General features: G+C 37.6%; 1 protein-coding gene across 1 annotated transcript; it reads left to right on the plus strand.

The window, feature by feature from the left end:
* The first annotated feature begins 11,208 nt into the window (after window positions 1–11,208).
* Window positions 11,209–22,367, plus strand: LOC109078406 (rabenosyn-5). The gene is made up of 12 exons (XM_042762945.1): window positions 11,209–11,374; window positions 12,219–12,475; window positions 13,916–14,047; window positions 14,189–14,289; window positions 16,487–16,532; window positions 16,619–16,780; window positions 17,091–17,344; window positions 17,936–18,006; window positions 18,130–18,216; window positions 18,312–18,414; window positions 18,526–18,630; window positions 20,188–22,367. Exons 2-12 carry the CDS (start codon window positions 12,313–12,315, stop codon window positions 21,172–21,174), a joined length of 2,211 nt encoding a protein of 736 aa, XP_042618879.1. The 5' UTR covers window positions 11,209–11,374; window positions 12,219–12,312; the 3' UTR covers window positions 21,175–22,367.
* The last annotated feature ends 8 nt before the right edge of the window (window positions 22,368–22,375 follow it).

The raw sequence follows: 22,375 nt of genomic DNA on the forward strand, positions 1-22,375 counted from the left end.
ATATTGATACATATAAAAAAATATAATATGTAATAGCTTTATTGAAACACTCAATTCATCTCTCTTTCATGAGTTAATTCATGGGTTTACATAAAACTGAACACATGTTCACACATTCAGTGTACCCAGGGGTGCATTAATGCACAGGCTTTAAAGGGCTGAAGCCCAGGGGCCTACACTTGAGAGGGGCCTACTGGCTGCTGGGAAATTATATTTTTCAAATAATTATTTGTATATATGAGAATTTGCAGCAGTGACAATAGCATTCTGTAAACAAATGTGCACAGTCATTTTCAGTGACGCCCTGCTTGTAGTATTTGTAGTGAATGGTTCATTTTAGGTTTCCCCCACACAGTTTGTATAGTTGGTTTGTTCCATCGATATACTGTGATCAAAATGCACAATGTGCTAGTAAAGAAGCCTAGAATGAGTGCTAAATCTGTGTGCGTGTCTCTATCATGCAGTGGAAAAGCGCCATATGTTAATGTGCTAGAGTCTTGCATTCCAGCCCAACGGGCCCTGATTTTTTTTACCATGCAGTGGAAAAGCGCCATATGTTAATGTGCTAGTCTCATTATTTTTATATTTTAGACATCCATCAATTAGTGATGAAAAAAATTGCCGCACTTGTGGCAACAACATGAGACCTAGCTACCGTAACTGTCAAGAGCAGCTCGACGGTGTTTATTGTCCCGCAGCAGCAGCATGTATGGGTAACTGTCAAGAGCAGCTCGACGGAAATGCATGCAATAGGCTTAAGCTTGCCGCAAAGCATAGGCAAAAGTTATTACCATAAATGTGTCGGGGGAAACAGTAAGGAGATATTTGAATTATTTAATATTAACTAGTGTTTTCTGAGTTGGTGTTGCAAGAATTAAATTAAATTAAATTCAAGTTTATTTGTAAAGCGCTTTTTACGATACAAATCATTGCAAAGCAACTTTACAGAAAATTAAGTTTCTACAATATTTAGTAGTAGCTTATCAGTGATGACTGTCAGTTTATGTGCATACGGCAGAAATGTTCGGAAAAATCAATAAAAGACTTAAACAGACGTTTAACACTATTAACAGCAATTATGCAATCAAACTTATAGCAAAATGTGGTAGTTCTGTATGTTATCTCTGGGTTAGCATCATCTGAGGTCCTCTGAGGTTCTGTTTTTTATTTATGGTTTTGCATCATCTGAGGTACTGGAGCTTGTGTAAATCCTAGTTACCATGGGATGTAAATCCCGTGGCAAAACAGAAAAACAAATAGAGACATAATTAGCATAGCTGCTGTTCCAGCCAAGTAAAATTAATTAGTTTAACCCAAGCTAAAGAATAATAATGCACATTTGATTAGATATAACTGCAGTCCAAAATTATGAGATGCATTATTTGAATGCTTGGCCAAAGAGGTGTGTTTTTAATCTAGATTTAAACAGAGAAAGTTTGTCTGAACCCCGAACATTATCAGGAAAGCTATTCAAGAGTTTGGGAGCCAAATGCGAAAAAGCTCTACCTCCTTTAGTGGACTTTGCTATCCTAGGTACTATCAAAAGTCCAGCGTTTTGTGACCTTAGGGAGCGTGATGGATTGTAGCGTGGTAGAAGACTAGTTAGGTACGCAGGAGCTAAACCATTAAGGGCCTTATAAGTAAGTAATAATATTTTGTAACTGATACGGAAATTAATAGGTAGCCAGTGCAGAGACTGTAAAACTGGGGTAATATGATCATATTTTCTTGACCTGGTAAGGACTCTAACCTCTGCATTTTGGACTATCTGTAGCTTGTTTATTGAAGATGCAGGACAACCAGCTAGCAGTGCATTACAATAGTCCAGTCTAGAGGTCATGAATGCATGAACTAGCTTTTTTTGCATCAGAAACAGGTAACATGTTTCGCAGCTTGGCAGTGTTTCTAAGATGGAAGAATGCTGTTTTTGTAACATGGGAAATATATGGGGCAGCTGTGGCCTAATAGTTAGAGATTTGGACTTGTAACCAGAAGGTCGCAGGTTCGAGTCTCGGTGCTGGCAGGAGTTGTAGGTGGGAGGGAGTGAATGAACAGCGCTCTCTTCCTCCCTCAATACCCATGGCTGAAGTGCTCTTGAGCAAGGCACTGAACCCCCAGTTGCTCCCCGGGTGCTGGATATAGCTGCCCACTGCTCCGGGTGTGTGTTCACGGTGTGTTCACTTCTCACTGCTGTGTGTGTGCACTTGGATGGGTTAAATGCAGAGCACCAATTTCGAGTATGGGTTACATACCTGACAAATGTCACGACTTTCACTTTCATGGTTTTCAAAAGACAAGTTACTGTCTAATATAACACCCAGATTTTTGACAGTAGAGGAAGTAACAGTACATCCGTCTAATTGCAAATTGTAATCTATGAGATTCTGTGTAATGTTTTTTGGTCCAATAAGTAATATCTCTGTCTTATCTGAATTTAATAGGAGAAAAATTATTGGTCATCCAATCTTTTAAATTTTTAACACACTCTGTTAGCTTAGATAATTTAGAAGTTTCATCTGGTCTCGTTGAGATATATAGTTGAGTATCATCAGCATAACAGTGGAAACTAATCCCGTATTTTCTAATGATATTACCAAGGGGCAACATGTGTATTAAAAATAGCAGAGGACCTAGGACAGATCCTTGTGGCACTCAATATTTTACTGGTGATAAATGAGATGACTCCACATTTAGATAAACAAAGTGGTAGCGATCGGACAGGTAAGATCTAAACCATCTTAAAGCCTGCCCTTGAATACCTGTATAGTTTTGTAATTGATCTAGGAGTATGTCGTGATCTATGGTGTCGAACGCAGCACTAAGATCAAGGAAAACTAGCAATGAGATGCAGCCTTGGTCTGATGCAAGAAGCAAGTCATTTGTAATTTTAACAAGTGCAGTTTCTGTGCTATGATGGAGCCTGAAACCCGACTGAAATTCTTAATAGAGATAATTTTTTTATGCAGGAAGGAGCACAATTGAGCAGACACAACTTTTTCTAAAATTTTAAACATAAATGGAAGATTTGAAATGGGTCTGTAATTTTCCAGTTCACTAGGATCTAGTTGTGGTTTTTTGATAAGAGGCTTAATAACCGCCAGCTTGAATGGTTTTGGGACATGACCTAAAGATAACGACGCGTTAATAATATTGAGAAGCGGTTCTTCAGCTACAGGTAACAACTCTTGAAGTAATTTAGTGGGTACAGGATCTAATAAACATGTTGTTGGTTTAGATGCAGTGATAAGTTTATTTAGCTCTTCCTGTCCTATAGTTGTAAAGCACTGCAGTTTATCTTTGGGTGCGATGGATAAAACTAAAGTATTAGACGCTGTAGAATCTACATTTGTTATTGTATTTCTGATGTTATCTATTTTATCAGTGAAAATATTCACAAAGTCATTACTATTTAACTGTGAGGGAATATTTAGATCGGGTGGCGTTTGGATATTTGTTAATCTAGCCACTGTGCTAAATAAAAACCTTGGATTGTTTTGGTTATTTTCTGAGTTTGTGGATATGCTCGGGCCTGGCAGTTTTTAGAGCCTGTCTATAGCTGGACATACTGTTTTTCCACGCAATTCTAAAAACTTCCAAGTTAGTTTTTCTCCATTTGCGCTCAAGACTACGAGTTTCTTTCTTGGGAGAGTGGGTATTACTGTTGTACCATGCCACAGTACATTTTTCTCTAACCTTTTTCAATTTGATCGGGGCAACAGTATAAGAGAAGATAGTGCCCATGTTGCCAGTCATTTCGTCTAGTTCATGTGTATTTATGGGTACACAGAGCAGTTGAGATAAATCAGGCAGGTTATTTGCGAATCTGTCTTTGGTGGCTGGAACAATAGTTCTGCCCGGACATTAACGCGAAGCCATATAGTTATTATCATCAATACGCAGAATGCACGATACAAGGAAATGGTCAGTGACATCATCACTTTGAGGTACAATATCTATATCAGTAAGATCGATTCCATGTGATATAATTAAATCTAGCGTATGATTAAAACGATGAGTGGGCCTGGTGATATTTTGCTTTACTCCAAAACAGTTCAATAAGTCAGTAAACGCAAGTCCTAATGCATCATTTGTATTATCAACGTGAATGTTAAAATCTCCGAAAATTAGCGCTTTATCAGCGGTAACCAACAGGTTTGAGAGGAAATCTCCAAATTCTTTTAGAAATTCTGTATATGGCCCTGCTGGTCTATACACAGTAGCCAGAGCAAAAGATACGATAGATTTATTTTGCATATATGACAGTGTAACATAAAGCAAAAGTATTTTCAAATGATTTAAACCTGTACCCTGTTTTCTGGGTAACATTGAGAATATCACTATATACAGGTGCTGGTCATATAATTAGAATATCATCAAAAAGTTGATTTATTTCACTAATTCCATTCAGAAATTTTTTAACTTGTACATTATATTCATTCATTACACACAGACTGATATATTTCAAATGTTTATTTCTTTTAATTTTGACGATTATAACTGACAACTAAGGAAAATTCCCAATTCAGTATCTCAGAAAATTAGAATATAACTTAAGACCAATACAAAGAAATGATTTTTTGAAATCTTGGCCAACTAAAAAGTACAAAAATGAAAAGTATGAGCATGTACAGCACTCAATACGTAGTTGGGGCTCATTTTGCCTGAATTATTGCAGCAATGCAGCGTGGCATGGAGTCGATCAGTCTGTGGCACTGCTCAGGTGTTATGAGAGCCCAGGTTGCTCTGATAGTGGCCTTCAGCTCTTCTGCATTCTTGGGTCTGGCATATTTTATCTTCCTCTTCCTAGTATCCCATAGATTTTCTTATGGGGTTAAGGTCAGACGAGTTTGCTGGCCAATTAAGAACAGGGATACCATGGTCCTTAAACCAGGTACTGGTAGCTTTGGCACTGTGTGCAGGTGCCAAGTCCTGTTGGAAAATGAAATCTGCATCTCCATAAAGTTGGTCAGCAGCAGTCGGCTTGAAGTGCTCTAAAACTTCCTGGTATACGGCTGCGTTGACCTTGGACCTCAGAAAACACAGTGGACCAACACCAGCAGATGACATGGCACACCAAACCATCACTGACTGTGGAAACTTTACACTGGACCTCAAGCAACATGGATTGTGTGCCTCTCCTCTCTTCCTCCAGACTCTAGGACCCTGATATCCAATTTACTTTTATCAGAGAAAATAACTTTGGACCACTCAGCAGCAGTCCAGTCCTTTTTGAAGCAAGACGCTTCAGACGCTGTCGGTTGTTCAAGAGTGGCTTGACACAAGGAATCCGACAGCTGAAACCCATGTCTTGCATACGTCTGTGTGTAGTGGTTCTTGAAGCACTGACTCCAGCTGCAGTCCACTCTTTGTGAATCTCCCCCACATGTTTGAATGGGTTTGTTTCACAATCCTCTCCAGGGTGCGGTTATCCCTATTGCTTGTACACTTTTTTTCTACCACATCTTTTCCTTCCCTTCGCCTCTCTATTAATGTGCTTGGACACAGAGCTCTGTGAACAGCCAGGCTCTTTTGCAATGACCTTTTGTGTCTTGCCCTCCTTGTGCAAGGTGTCAATGGTCGTCTTTTGGACAACTGTCAAGTCAGCAGTCTTCTTCATGACTGTGTAGCCTACAGAACTAGACTGAGAGACCATTTAAAGGCTTTGCAGGTGTTTTAAGTTAATTAGCTGATTAGAGTGTGGCACCAGGTGTCTTCAATATGAACCTTTTCACAACATTCTAATTTTCTGAGATACTGATTTTGGGATTTTCCTTAGTTGTCAGTTATAAACATCAAAATTAAAAGAAATAAACATTTGAAATATATCAGTCTCTGTGTAATGAATGAATATAATATACAAGTTTTACTTTTTGAATGGAATTAGTGACATAAATCAACTTTTTGATGATATTCTAATTATATGACCAGCACCTGTACTGTTGCAACACCTCCCCCACGACCAGTCTGACAGGGCTCATGCTTATAACAGTAGTTTGGTGGAGTAGACTCATTTAAAGTAAATATAATAATTTGGTTTTAGCCAGGTTTCAGTCAAGCAGAGTACATCAAAACTATTTTCTGTGATCATCTCATTTACAATAACTGCTTTGGGTGTGAGTGATCTAATGTTTATGAGCCCAAACTTTAGAAATTGTTTTTGTTCATTTATTTTACGTTTTTCTGGTTTAATCACGGTAAGATTTTTTCTAGATCCTACATTAAATTTATATTTTGACCTCACTATTCAGGGAACAGACACAGTCTTAATAGATTGGACAGCCCAATACTTCTAACATTTAAGCGGGTAGAACAAGAGCCATCATTGCAGTAATTTGAGAATTGGCTTACTAGTCACATGGAGTGTAGAGTCCTGGGGATGTTGTTTGAGAGGAGTTCCGCTCCAACTCTGCTGGGGTGCAGGCCATCAGCGCGAAAAAGCCTAGGACGCTCCCCGAAAAGATTCCAATTATTAACAAAGAGCATTTTCTGTTCTTTACAAGGACAGAAAGACATCTGGGCAGATTGTGTCCTGGGTGCACCGGGCCTGTGCAGAGAAACACACGGGTTAGTAGCGCACTGCATACTTACCCTGGACTTGTGAGCGTCAGCCCGGGAGGTTTCCAGCATGGCTCTCCGCTCTCTCAGCTGGGCCTGCCTCTGCTCCAGGACCTGAATCTGCCACCAAATGCAGCTCGAACGTGTCGTCACCTGCACTCAAAGGTAGACATACATCCGCCATTAAAGCAAGTAACAGTGAGTAAAGCAATGGTAATGTGTGTGAATAGAGTATTAGCAATGCACGCCGGTTTAGCGACAACTACACTGGCGATGCTAATGGGCTATTAGCTACTAGTACTAGAAATCAAAATAAAACTAGTGATAACAAGGCGCTCTGATTGTTTTTGTTGTAGAATACGATAGAGGATATATTCACACGTTATAGAAACGAAAATGATGGTGTATAAAATAGATTTTAATAATAAAAAATAGACGATAAAGAAATAACATGATGGAGCTCAAACTATTCCAGGATGAAGTTGCCGATCCTGACTCGCCATCTCCTCATTAGACGTGCCTTTAGAGAGAAGTGCATCTTTACAGATTATGATTATAATGAAAGAGTTTTTTTTTTTTCTCTGGTATTGAATGTAATTATCTTTGTTAGAGTTTTTTTTTTTTTTATTTTTTTTTTTCTCTGATTTCAAATTTTCCTTTCTCTTTGGAGTGTTACAAGCTCTTGCTTGTTACCTGTGATTGAAGTCAGCTAGTCACGCCTCAACTGGATCTCATCTACACGCGCTGTTGCTCAGTGGACAACACTTTAGTTACTCCACTGCACACCTCAGACCACTTCCTCATTACTGCTAATCTAGCACTTACTCCTGAAGCGGCACACGCTCCAACGCGGGTCACCTTTCGACGGAACTTACGCTCACTCTCTCCATCTCGCCTATCCTCTGTGGTTTGCATCCTCACTTCCTTCACTCTCGCAGTTTTCAGCCCGGACACGAACAGTGCTACGGACACTTTTTGTTCCACTCTGACCTCTTGCTTGGACAACTGGCAGACGCTTACGATCCATCCGATCACAAACAACCAGACTGAAGAACAGCTTTTATCTTCAAGCCATCAGACTGCTTAACAGCCAACTATCCTTCATCTAAAACCGGAAGAACATCTTCTATCTTCAAGCCATCAGACTGCTTAACAACCAGCTATCCTCCATCTAAAACCAGAATACATGCTGATCTTAAGTCTAACTTTTATTGTACTTGCACTGCCACTTTTTAATATTCCTTCATGTGCTCTGTGACACCCTACAATGACATTTTGGACATTGCTATACTCGGAAATACAAAATCGAAATATGTGCTGCTCTTAAGTTTATTTATTGCACCTGCACTGCCACTCTTAATTTTCTTTTATGTAGCTCTGCGACACTCTACAGTGACATTTTGGACACTGCTCTACCCCAATATTCTTATATCAGTACCTCAGGACTACTTATAATTCTTAACAATTCTCTCAGTGCCCTCCACGTACGTCTATGTCTGTTTATGTCCTGTTATTGTCACTGTATGTCTGAGCCTCGTCACAAGCATTTCAATGCCCAGTTTTCCCCAGTGTTAACTATGCAAGAGATAAAATAAATGCCTCTTGACTCTTGACTAGCATTGTTGTTGCCGCCACCGCCATGTCATATAGACGCTGTGTGTTTCACTGTGTATGTGAAACTACCTTGTTTGTCCTTCCAAAAGAGGATGATATCTGCTTCGTCATGCCTGGGGCTGATCCGTGCTGGTCGCTGAGAAAATACATCAACTTTGCACTGTGGATGGGTGTGTCAGCTTTCACCATGGACGAACTGGAGTCCAGCCTGGGGTCGTCACATGTGGTTGCTGCAAGACCAAGGTACGCTCCTTCGTAGAATCCGCCTGCTGCACCATTCTCAAGCTGCCTGCCTCTGCTCAGTCAAGCTGGCCGTGGCTCACTCTAGGCCTCCGGCCTCTGCTCACTCAAGGCCGCGGTGTGTGACACTGTTTCGTTGAGAAAGTGAAACTACTTTATTTTTGCCTTCCAAAAGAAAACACGACTAGAAATCATGTTTATATCACGTTTATAATGGGTTTTTTGTTTATGTCTCATCACTCCGGCCGGACAAGGCATCACAATATGTTAAGAGCCGTAACATTTCCGTCACACGCTATCACTCACACGCTTGAGGCATTCAGCCAATCACAACCCTATCACTCTACCTGTGATATACCCTTTTCAGGTGAGCCCTTGCATTTGAGTTAAAGTGCTCCATATGTGTTGACCCTGTGTCTTCTCCTGGACCAAGCTACTCTTAGTCACCAGACACTGTGGTTGGTAGCCTCTCCCCTCAAGTAGGTGGAGAACTCCACAGAGACTATTTCCCTGTGTAGTACTTTCTATTGGTAAGTCCATATAGGTGTTTTTCACATGCTAACCTCCCCTTCGAGTAGGATGTGGTCTCTGTAGTATTCCATTCTCTCTAGAGTAGGTGAATGCTTCCCAGCATAAATCTAAGATATAATCTGACTTGAAATTAAGTAATAGAAATGGCTATCCACAACTGAAGTAAGCTTTTTCCATTGTAACAGTAAGTTTCCTAAAATGAAGGGAGACCTGACGTCACACTCCCTGGGCATTGGATGGTTGCAAGGTAGTGAAGTAAGTGATGCACACCGGGTCTCTTTTATATCCGGACTTCACTTGCCAGTTCCTATTGGCCTTTTCTGAGGAAGAGATTACTGCTGAGGTAGTGTAGAAAATAAAAATAGAAGAGGAAAAAGGCAGAGCACTCCATGTGGCAGCTGAGGAAGAGATCACTACTGCGGGAGTGTTGAAAAATAAAGATACAAAAGTAAAAAGAGCAATCCTTTGGGAGCAAAAGGAGAAAACACAATTGTAGTAGTGATGAAAATAAAGGCAGAAAAGAAAAAGAAATAGCTTCAACAGGAGAAGAGGAAGAAGTCACTGATGGACAGAGATGAAAGCAGAGGGCAGAGAAATAAAACAGAAAAAGCAAACCATAGTATAAAAAGCAGTAACAGGATGTAATAAAATTAACAAACATGTTAGTTGCTAACCAAAATGTTATCATTTCTTTATTATTTTGCATTTCATATCACTAGTTTCTATGAATTTAATCTTTCTAAAAAGCAGAGGTATATGATATCTGTCATCTGTCACGTTCAATGGTTTTATCTATCAAACAGTTGTTTCTGGCAGATCTGGAATAATAAGCATATTTTGTATAAATCCAAGTCTTTATTTTATTAGATGCTGTCCCCTTAGGGTTAAAAATGCTTCTTAAAAATATCTGTCCTCAGCTGAGTTTTAATTCAAGTTTATTTGACATAAAAAGAAGCAATACAATTGTGTTTTTCTTTGTCAAGGAAAAATTAGAAAAAAAAAGAAAGAAAAATGACATCTTTGGGTGTTGTTTCAAAAGGGTAATTTATCTCCAGTCCTCCACATTACTAGACAAGAACTAACAATGAACAATGTATTTTTACAGCATTTATTAATCTTTTTTAATGTTAGTTAATAAAAGTGTTCATGTTCATGTTAATTCACAGTACATTCATTAATTTTAACAGACAGAACTTTAAATTTTAATAATGTATTAGTAAGTTTTTAACTTAGTATATTAACTAACATTAACAAATGCTATATAACTATTGTTCATGCTCATTGTTCATGAAACAAATTATTTTGTATGTTTGTATATTATTTTAGGTCAGATTTTTGTTCATATACTAAGAATCACAGCATGCCCAACAATGTGTCATTTTTTTTCACCTATGATCTTAGGAGTTATAAGGAATATTACTGAATTATTACCTACTTCTACTAATAGAAAATAAATAATTTTAGTTTAGATAAATGTAAATATAGGGAAAATAAGCCTTTGTTTTTACATTACATTTAGTCATTTAGCAGACGCTTTTATCCAAAGTGACTTACAAATGAGGACAATGGAAGCAATCAATCAACAAAAGAGTGTTATAACAAGTCTCAGTTAGCTTAATGCATTACACGTAGCAAGGTTTTTTTTTTTTTTAAATAATATAATAAAAAGAAAACAGATAGAATAGAAAAAGAATAGGCCTTTTTTGCTTTTGTTAACTGTATAATAAATAAAGAGAAAACAAACAGATAGAATACAAAAAGATTATAGAAGCTAGTGTTAGTATTTTTATTTTTTTTTTACTATTAAATATCAACCAGTTAGTAAATAAATAGAGTTCAAGTCTAAAAGGATTTTGTCAGTTTTTATTTTAAAGACAGAAGTTACAAAATATCTAAAAATAACAATGTGTTATTTGTGTTAATAATATAGTTTGATTTTATTTATTGTTTGTTTGTTGTCCTAATGTACCTCTGTGGCTGTAAATTCTTCATATTTAGAGGGGGCAGTCGTGGCCTAATGGTTAGAGAGTGGGACTTGTAACCCTTTCCCTCCTGTATTCATTTGTTTTTGTGTCTGTGACAATAACATCAAAAGGTGAGCTGATGAAAAAAAAAAAAAACTTTATTAGTTTTTGACAAATAAGCTTTTGATTATTTATAACATTTTATAATGTAAAACCCATATAGAGAGAGAGAGAGAGAGAAGAATAATAAGAAGAGAATAAATTCTGCAAGACGCTTATACATTAAGAGAGGACTTTTATTTTGACATGACGATCAGTGTTCCTGTGATCACGCCTTAAAGCGAGTCACACGATGTGTCTTTATTATCAGCGCTTTACTGTTCATTTAAAGCGCGTTTAATTTCGATATATCTCAGCATTCGCTTTTAAGAAGCTGTTAAGGAGGTGAAAGCTTACCACTGAGGAAAAAGGTAGATAAACGTATTCCTTTCTCATTTCAGTGTGATTTAGGTTAGGCCTGCTGACACACTAACAGACAGGCAGGCATGTTTACAATAGAGGACAGACTGCACATCTGTTTATTTGATGGAGCCTTTTAGGTCAACACACAATTAAAATAAATACATTTGAGTGAGGTATCTATTTCAACACGAACACTGTCTAGCCTTTATGAAATCCAGTGCTTTTGGATAGCATCACTTGTTATGATGTTCACAGGTGCCTATATATTAAAATGTTCATTGTGTATGAAAATACATGCATGCATACATAAAAACTCTCTCATTAGAAACATTAGTTATGTATTTATTTGTTATTTCTTTTAACAAACACCAAAAGTATATGTATACATTTGATTAAGTACCCTGAATTATTTTTTTTTATACACGTTTGTCCATCTTGCTTAATGTTGAATTATGAATACATTCTACTCTTGACTATTGGTAGACCATGTCAGTTTTAATGATGCTACTTTATTGGATTGTTAAAAATGAACTGAACCAATGATGATTGCTATATTAATGAACATGCATTTGATTGACAGATAAACCGTGCGTTCTTATTTCAGGGTTGTTGATAATGTTACTTAATGCTTAGTACTTAAGATGTAGACAATAAAATGAAGCATTTAATAGACAGGCAAGTGTGCCTGTTTTTATAAAATGTCCCTTTTTTGGAAATACTATGGGTACTCTTTTAACATGAAAATTTAAGAGGATCTGTAACAAATATTTAACATGATGTAAATGTGTTTTATTTTAAGAAGTCACATGATTATGTAATATTAATATATTTTTGCATGTATGATTGTTTGAGTGATGGAGAGGGTCTGGCATGGCCGGTGCTGTCACACAGGTGCCTCATAAACTGAGAAGCATTGGATCCAGCCTCTCACATCCAAACCCACCTTATGGCCTCCATCTACCCGCCCTCATTCGAGGACTCCGCTGAGGTGAAGGAGGGCTTCCTGTGTCCACTGTGTCTGAAGGACCTCCAGTCGTTCTACCAACTACAAGGCCACTATGAAGAGGAACACTCTGGTGACAACCGGCACGTTGGGGGTCAGCTGAAAAGTAAGCTGTAATAGTCTCTTAGGATTGATTGCCATTTCTCACATTCCATTACTCAGGGGAATAAACAAGAATAGAGTGTCTCCTGTGTGACAGGGATAAACGTTTTACAAGGTGTGTTCCATGCGATCGAAAGTGCCATATGAAGTATACTTCACAGTTTATTCCCACCATCTGTTCCCGTCCGTAGGGAGTGTACATGTTCAGTTTACCCACCAGCCATTGTGCACTACCCCAGCACTGCAAGAAGTCTGAATAAAATAAAGGAAGTGGAAATGATTTAAGGCTTTGATTGAAGCTTCTTTTATTGAGTAGCCTATACTTAGACCCAGGTGTGACTTGTATGTAGTTGTTCACGGTTATAAAGTGCAGGAGATTGACTTACAGTGCAACTATCATGATTACGGTTAAATTTGATTTAACTGTGTATAATAATTATATAAATGCACATGGATGTATTATACACTAACGTTCAAAAGTTTAGATCAGTAAGATTTTTAATGCTTTTAAAAGAAGTCTCTTCTGCTCACTGAGGCTGCCCTTAATTTTCAGCAAAAATGGTATTATTGTAAAATGTTTTTCAATTCAGAGTAACTGTTTGAATATATTTGTCAATTGTCATTTATTTCTGTGAACAAAGCTGAATTTTCAGCATCATTACTCCATGATCTTCAGAAATCATTCTAATATGCTGATTTGCTGCTCATAAAATATTGTTATCATTGTTGAAAACAATTTAGTAAACAGTTGTAATATATTTATTTCAATATATTTATTTCTAAATTTTAGAAAAGTGAAACCTAACATTACTTTTGGCGATTTGTCATGAAGATCTTTCATCACAAGTGTCAAATGTGTTTATGTAGTAGACGAAACTGTTCCGCTCGTTCACACAGGGACACACAATATGCAGGCTTAACACTGACTAGCTGTTTTAATTCTGCTGTGTGATAGACTGTTAGTTCAATACATATTGAGTAAAACTGGCCAGAGCTTACCATATTTATCGACTTTAATTTTTTTGCAATCTTATCGCCCAGCCCTAGACGCAGGATGGTTTAATAAAACACAGGACAAATAATTTAATTTATTGTTATCCTTTCCAAAGACTTACTTCATAGTTAAAAGAAAGTCTATCCATCTAAATTTGAATGTAAGAGTGAAAATAGAACAGTTGTTCTCAATTCAAGTCCTAGGGACCCCCAGCCCTGCACATTTTGGATGATCAGACACACCCAATTCAGGTCTTACAGTCTCTGCTAACGAGTTGATGAGTGGAATCAGGTGTGTTAGATGAGGGAGACGTACAAAATGTGCAGGGTCCTCCAGGACAGGTTTGAAAACCCCTGTCTAGAACACCATGTCAATTTACACCCTAGTTTTCTAGTAAGTGGAGGAACTGACGTGTTCAATTATTAAGCATTTTTCATGTTGTTTTCTCAGGCCTGGTGCAAAAGGCAAAGAAAGCCAAAGACAAGCTGTTAAAGCGGGATGGAGATGAGCGGACAGACAGCAGCTATGAATCATTTTATTATGGAGGAGTGGACCCCTACATGTGGGAGCCACAGGACCTCGGTAAGATTCTTACTACTAAACTACTGCAGATTTAAAAAAATAAAAATAAAAATAAGAATTTTTATAAAAAATATATAAGATTCAAAGCTAGTTAACTGCAGTTGTCATTGTCATACTGTAATTTGTCTTCTGTTAAAATAGGAGCCACCCGCAGTCACTTGGATTTTTTCAAGAAGCAGAGAGCTGCAAGAATTGATCATTATGTTATTGAAGTCAACAAATGCATTATACGACTGGAAAAGGTGAATATTTGTTTATTGTGCTCCTAGTAATTTCAGTCGCATCTTATATGATTGTTGTTATACTCCAAGCAAGTAGAGGTCAACCGATAATGGATTTAACTGATACCACACTGGCCGATACCGATTAATCAACCGATAGTTTTTTAAAATGGATACTGAACAAAAACTAAAATAGTGCTTTACTATTAAAAAAATTATAATAATAATAAAGTACTGAAACAGTACTGAACCATACTTTGTACATATATTAATATTAAATATTAATTATATATTGATCATTAAAGTTAGTACATAGTTCATTAACTAATGTTAACAGAAGCAACTTCAAAATTTAAAAATGTATTAGCAGATGTTGAAATTAACACACTGTACTAGATGGGCATTTTTAAATATCTACACCAGTGGTTCTCAAACCTGTCCTGGAGTACCCCCGGCCCTGCACATTTTGTATGTCTCCCTCATCTAACACACCTGATGCAACTCATCATCTTATTAGTGAAGACTTCAGACCTGAAGTGGGTGTGTCAGATATAGGGAGACATACTAGCCCTGCGTTCCATTCGGAAGGGCTCATCCCTGTGCCCTAATCCCTTCAAAGGGTTTACCCTCCGGAGTGAGAGCTTCGAAGGGTTGAAGGGTGTAGGGGACCAAATGACTGTTTCTTGAAGTGCCCTTCTGCGTCATCATCCCATGCCCACATGGAGGTGCCATCATCATACAAAGAATCTGTGCAAAGGATCATGGGAGCCCGAAGTGTCCATCAGTTGTACCCTTCAAACTCCTTCATTCCGAAGGGTCCTTTGAAGTGGCCAGTTTTGAGGACTTTGGTTTGGAACGACCCTTCAATATGGCTGCCATGATTGTTTTCACTCTGAAGTGCCCTTCAGAGGGCATTATATCCCGTTTGGAACGCACCAAAAATGTGCAGTGCTGGGGGTATTTCATGGAGAGGTTTGAGAACCACTGATCTACACAAAGGCCATAGCATGAAATTACATAAATATGGATGCTCACACACTTTAATTGTTTCTATTCTAGAACACTTGATGATTATATAATCAAAATAACAAAATACGGCAGTCGCACACCTGGCAAAAACTCACAGGTATTGGGAATCACACACCAGACGCGTCACGTTCAGTTCAAACGGTGGTCTAAAACAGTTTATTTAATCACCAAACGGGCAAAAGTTCACCACAAGAATGATCAAAAAGCGGCATAGATGAGATTGAAGTTCGGTGGTTAAAAAACAGAACAAAACGGAAAGAAAAATCGCAATCTATATTATAATTCTCTATGAAGCATACAGACTTTATTAGAGCCACAGAAATACAGACGTTTCGCTGAAAAATACAAAATTTTACTAGTCATTATGTACATTAAAAAAGTTTTTTTTTAACCATTTGAGGTGTTGCTAATGTTAGTGTCCTCTCAGCCTTGATAGCAGACATACTGCTGTTCTTTCTCCACTAATGCAGCCCATCTAGTCAACAAATTAATTACTTAGTAATGATATGAAAACATGCACTACAGTATGTGTACACATCATTTAGTTGTCCATGTTCTGCATCTGAAGTGTCCGCTCTGTGCAGCACGCAGCCTCACGTGTCAAAACAAACAGCATGTGCTGTCAGTGATTTCTGCCTCTAGAGATTGCTGACCTGCTATATAATGACAGCAACCCGGAAAAACTATCGGCATTTATTTTTGCCGATAGTTCCAGCATTCAACTATCCGTGCCGATTAATCGGCAAAACTGATAGATCGGTCGACCTCTATAAGCAAGTATATGAAAACAGACAAGAAACATTGTTTTATTTAAAAATACTAAAAATATGTTATTATTCAGGAAGCTAGCGATAAACATAACAGTTTGACTAACTATAACTGACTTGCTTGGGTAAATTCTCTTCAAACTTGCTATGTCAGTAGTTGACCTGAAAGACAAAACCGACTTTTCAGTTTACACTTATGTAAAGCTTGACTTGTGCCAAAGCTTGAAATACAGCAAATACTTGAAATATGTTCCAACACATTTTGGAACATGAACTTGCATAGCTAGAAATGTCTGGATTCACATAATTAGATTTTTTTGTGCTTAACAATCTGATAAATTTAGATAACAGAATTAAATTTTAAATAGAACTGTCCATTTGATAAAAAAAATTCACATTACTACTTTGCTTTTCATTGCCAGCTAACGTCCTTTGACAGAACCAACATGGATGCAGCGCAAATAAGATGTATGTGAACAAAATACCACACATGTGCTTGGTACCATTTAAAGAATGACTTAAAATGTGATTACTATACTACTTTGTTTTCTCAGCACTTGAGAAGTCCGTGGTATCGTGGGTGAACGATCAAGATGTGCCATTTTGCCCTGATTGTGGGGGCAAATTCAACATCCGCAACCGCCGCCACCATTGCAGACTCTGTGGGTCCATTATGTGCAGAAAGTGCACAGAGTTTATTCCTCTGCCACTGGCATGTGAGTTACGCCTGTATAAATATGTTAGATTAAATGGAAAGTACTGTACATTATGTGAGTTACGCATGTATAAATGTGTTTTTTTTAATTGATAGTTTTGTACATTGTGGTTTTATTCAGTTAATAGTTTAGTTCTTCTTCTTTTTTTAATTTAAGATATTTTGGATGAAAACCTGGAGGCAAATGTCTTGGGAAAAGTAGTATTTTTTTTTTTTTTTTTTTTTGTATTGAATGAATTACATTTAACTACTGGTTGGACGTCCTGAGCAGGTAGGTCATATTTTCAGGACTTACTGTAATGTGCTTTCAGATAAATTAACCAGTGGAACAAGGGAGGCCCTGTGGGCTCCTGGCCAGAGTGGGCCCCCTGGATCTGCAGGGCCAGTGATGCAGCAGACTTCTCGCCGCGGCTCCATTAATAGCATCTCATCTGTCACCTCTGTGTTGGAGGAGAAAGATGAGGACCGTGTACGTTGTTGCCATCACTGCATGGACGCACTTCTCCGGCATCAGCACAAACTGGAGGAAAAAGACCACGTGCCTGATATCGTCAAACTCTATGAGGTACAATCGTGTTTTATATAATTTAATTATATATATATTTATCCCAAAGTAAACAAAAATGTGTAAATGACATTTAACCCCAACTGTGTCCATTAGAAGTGAATGTTTTTGGAGACCACTTCTTGATGTTCTCAATGGAAATAAGACATGGCTCTCTTTTTGCCATCACTCAAAGACAGAAAGCGAAAGAGATTACCAGTTAGAACTGACATGCTACATGTGCTTAATGGTATTCTTTCTTCTTTTTTCATGTCAAAATGAGTTTGGATGGCATTATGATGTATTATTTTAGCCACTTTGTGTAAAACAACAGTAGACAGAGCTCCCCTATCACTGTCCACGTTTTGATTTTAACAAATCTTTTGAGCAAATGCAGAGATGTGTAGATTCATACATTGTTTAATTGTGTAATTAAACATTGAATGACTAGTAATGTCTTATGCGGCCAGTTTAACATAACAAATGCTTGTTGATTGGACCCAGATGATTGCTGCTTGCAGCTATGTATTTTTGTAAAGGTAGCATCAATATACACAGCATAGTGAGTCTTTAGTCATAGTATTGATTTTTTTTTTTTTTTTTTTTTTGTAGAGGTTAAGGACATGTATGGAGAAAGTTGAAGCTAAGGCTCCAGAGTACACAAGCATGGCACAGTCTCTCAAGTAAGCCCTACAAATGCAAAAGCACTACAACTGTACATTTGTTGACTTCTTAAGTGATATTCTAATGCCTAATGCCACATTCCAAACATTGCCAGACTCTAAACTTTTCTCTGTATTGTGTAGTGCTGGGGAGACGACCTGTAATCTAGAGAATGCTGCTGCTCTAAGGATGGAGATACAGAAATACTATGAGCTCATTGATGTTCTGAGGTAGGCAACAGACTAAGACATACTGTGATGTGACGGACCTATCTAAATCAGGATTCACAGAGTGCATTTCTGTGGGGGGGCGGGGTTGGCACTAGTAAGAAGATACTCGCACTCGGACTAAAAGATGAGGTCCAGCCTCACCCGAAAGCCCTGCAGCTGCAAAGGATGGTGCGCTACACAGCTACACTTTTTATACAGGTGAAATGTTTATTGACATATTTTTCAAATCTGCAAGAGGTTTACAGACTTGTGGGTAAAACTGTATAGATGTGGAAGCTCAAATTCTCCGTTCAACACTTACACCTGTAGGAGAAACTGTTGGGACTGATGTCGCTCCCCACCAAGGAGAAGTATGAGGAGCTTAAAGAGAAGAGAAGAGAGGAGCAGGAGAAAAGGGCACAGCAGGAGAGACAGGTGATTAAAGGGCAATGTGATCGTATTCTGTTTCTTATATCAATCCTTATTTTTCTCAATCCTTTATTTGATAAGACCCTAAGTGAATCAGTGGCGATTTTTATGACTCAATTCAAAAACATTTTGAGCTTAAATTGTATGTCACACATTACACCATATGAGTATTCTTCCTGGTTTCTCAGTTTTAGGGCTTTAATTTCCTTAAACACACAAGCTTTTCTACAACAGTTCTCTGATTGTGTCTGCTGAAAGGTTATGTCTTCTGAGGGCACTGTTTTTATTATTATTATGAGAACATGATCTGACGCATTGGAGGGTTGGTTTATATCGTAAAAAAAAAATAATAATCAGGAAAGACCTTGAAGGATGTAGAATTATGAACCAGCAGAAGCTTATAGACTGGATGACATCCAGCCATATACATCCTTGCAATATATGTATTATGCCTCTTACTGTAAGTATGCCCTATGATGCTTCATGCTAATTACGGGAGTAACGAGAGATTCTTGCATGCATTCCAGTAAATTATTCATTGCATATATCATAGATTAAATCGGGAGAGCAGACCACAAATGCACAGTATATGTTGTCTTTTTTCATATTATTACATTGGAATACGTAGGAAAAATTAAAATAATCAGGAGGAAATGACTTTAATGCGCACACATATCCACATAATTTCTCAGTTTTGGTGTTAGGGTCAAGGGTCTTACACCTTTTCCAAAATAAAATTCAAGCATCTTCGATGTGCATTTTCAAGATTTTCCAGCACTTTACAACTGGTAGATTACATGCTTACATAGCCTGCATACTTGTGTTCTTCACTTTAAATCAGATGTTATTGTGCTATTAAAAACCACCTATCTGGATTGCATATAATGTTGCCTTATAGTATAGTATATAAATTATAAAATTTAAAAAATTAAAGAATTTACAGGTTATCTTGCTATTAAAAACCACCTATCCACAACGCATTGGCTTGTAAAAAAACATTAGGAACAAACAAGAAAAAAAAAACCTTATTTGCATTTTAAAGCAACGACTGTTTTTCCCCCGGTAACGCCTGATAAACCTCACATTTCAGCATTATTTAGGCAAGATGAAAAAATGGCAATCGAAACTTTTCTGAAGAAAAGGGATTAGTCACAAAGTAATTATTCGCATTGATTTTAATCGTAATCAGAAACTTGTCTTTTCCGTCACACACAAAAGTATAAACTATAATCAAGTTTTACAAAGGACAAAACAAACACTTTTCGGCATTTTTGTTAAAATTCAAGTGACAATCTTTGTTAATCGTTTGTATTTTTGAAGGCACATTAGGAACAGGAACAGCAAATTGCCAGCAGGTGGCGCATTTGGAACAGCACAACGACTGTTTCCCCGGTAACGCCTGTACATAAAGCAGCACTGCGCTCATTAACGCTCCATTATCAGACATTATATGTAGGCAAGATGAAATGAAAATGGCATCGACAGTATAAAAAAAAAAAAAAAAATGGGGAAATAGCTGGATTTCTGGGGGTAAAAAGATTATTCTTTTATTACGCTATTTAGGAAGGCCTGGATGCTGAAATTCTTCACTTGGAAAGTGAAAATAACCTCGGCACACACAAGGATGTTCCAGGTCCACGCATAACGAAAGCCGGTGGCTGGCTGCCACAATCAGACACTCTGCATACTCTCTCTGAGCTGGACGACCCTCTCCTGCAACAGATCAAAAACATAGAGTCATTCTTAAGCCAGGCGCGCTCTGCAAACCGCACCGATGAAGTGGCCATGCTGGAGGAGAATCTGCTCCAACTGCAGGATGAGTTTGATGCTCAGCAGACCAGTCGGGCCATCCAGCTTTCACAGAGATTGGCTGATGAGACCGACATGAAACAGAGTCAAATCGAACATCTGCAGCAAAGAGAGCTCGAGTACAGAACCCAATCAAAAATCTCCTCCTCGGATTTCAGAGACCAAGAAAATGTTCCGAAAAAAGAAGAGGAAGAAGGTGACTTGGGAGAACATTTGATTGGAACCCCTGGGGCTTTATCATGTCTATTAGGAAACTCTCCTCCCTTAGACAGGCAAAGAGATAAACATACACCAACTCCACCCACCAGAAACCCCTTTGATGAGGAGCATTTCTCTCCTGCTGAGGAAGAACCGACAAACTCTCAGACAGCCAATGGAAAGAAAGAGTACAACCCATTTGAGGAAGAAAACAACGAAATGGAAGATCCAAGTACAGCTAAAATGAAGTCACCTATAAATCCTTTTGAAGATGAAGGTTATGAAGATAGAGGTAACCCTTTCAAAGAGGTTTCCGATGAGATTCCAGCTGCCTCAACCAATCCGTTTGATGTAGAGGATGATGAGGATGGCTCAGCAGTCGATGACGGGATCGAGGAAGAGCTACTTCTACAACAGATCGATAACATCCGGGCATATATCTTTGACGCCAAGCTAAGCGGACGTTCTGATGAAGTGGAGCTTTTGTCAGAGAACCTAAAGGAGCTGCAAAAAACACTACAAGAGCAGAAAAGAAAAAAATAGTGGTTGTAACCAACTTTTATTTTGTAATTGATGAGGCTTGTTTTCAGTTACAGATAACAGTGTAAGCTACTGATGCACTGACAAAAATATGAAACAAATTTGAAGTTTCTGTGCAAAAACGCATAGTAGTAGGAACAGATCAGATCTTGATCAGAACAACTTCATTTCTGGAAAAATTTGTAATTTAATAATCCAAAAAAAAAAACAACAGTAAGTCTTAGCATTGGGTTATTATGTGTTATTAAGATTTTATGTGAACAAAATCTTAATATGTAGTCTCAAGTCATATAAATGGGTAGGTTTTATGGAAGTGGTTGAATATCTGGTTAAGATTTTCTGTTCAACAAACTCAGTATTTCATGCACATTGCTGCTTTGATTCAGAATACATTTTGCTTTAGAATTTTAAGAAAATCTAAGTTTATGTATCGAAGTCTAGCATGAATGCACACCTACAGCTTTGAACTTTTTTATTATTATTATTATATGGATCTAATGGATAACCAGCACTTCACTAAATAGAAACCCTAATTTCTTTATTTCTATCCTTGAAATATCAAAGGAATATTTCACTCAAACATGAAAATCACTTCATTTTATTCGTCGTTCCAAACCATTGTTTTTGGAAGACAAAATGTACTCTCGCACAATTTTTGGATGAATCTGTTTAATATTACAGATTTGCCTAATCAATGTTAAATGTCAGTAATTTAGTCTGTATATATTTGCATTGTTTTATACCATTAGTAGCACTGAAATGATTTCACAATTATACAAATACATCCAATGCTATAGAAACCAGTGTTGAAGTAACAAATTTATGCATATGGTCATCACAATTGCCTGCTGTACCTCTAAATAGCTGTGCAAAAACTGTACCATTTGTATGTTAAATCTCAATTTTGCTTGCATGTTTCATTAATGCTTCATTTATGTGTACCCACCTCAAAAAGACATGAAACACAACTGAAGAGTTCTGTCTTGTATTAACTCAAGGCTTTCCGTGGACACAGTGAGAACAGACAGCTACACTGTGGCTGAATGTAATGCTTTTATTTATGTTTTTGTCATCAGAGAAACATGCGACTAACAACCTAGCCATTAACTTTTGGATACTGTTGTATTTACACGAAACAATATCAGGTATCATAAATGTAACACTAATAATTAATAAAATTCTGTTATTCTGTTTCATTCGCTGA

Source organism: Cyprinus carpio, chromosome A8 (genome assembly GCF_018340385.1).
Source record: "Cyprinus carpio isolate SPL01 chromosome A8, ASM1834038v1, whole genome shotgun sequence".
NCBI lineage: Eukaryota > Metazoa > Chordata > Actinopteri > Cypriniformes > Cyprinidae > Cyprinus > Cyprinus carpio.

Excerpts from the sequence above, each read along its gene's own strand:
- LOC109078406 (XM_042762945.1), top strand. The coding sequence starts at position 12,313 with ATGGCCTCCATCTACCCGCCCTCATTCGAGGACTCCGCTGAGGTGAAG. Across the intron at positions 14,048-14,188 it reads GTGGGAGCCACAGGACCTCG|GAGCCACCCGCAGTCACTTG; the intron begins GTAAGATTCTTA and ends CTGTTAAAATAG. Across the intron at positions 18,217-18,311 it reads GAGCTCATTGATGTTCTGAG|TAAGAAGATACTCGCACTCG; the intron begins GTAGGCAACAGA and ends GGTTGGCACTAG.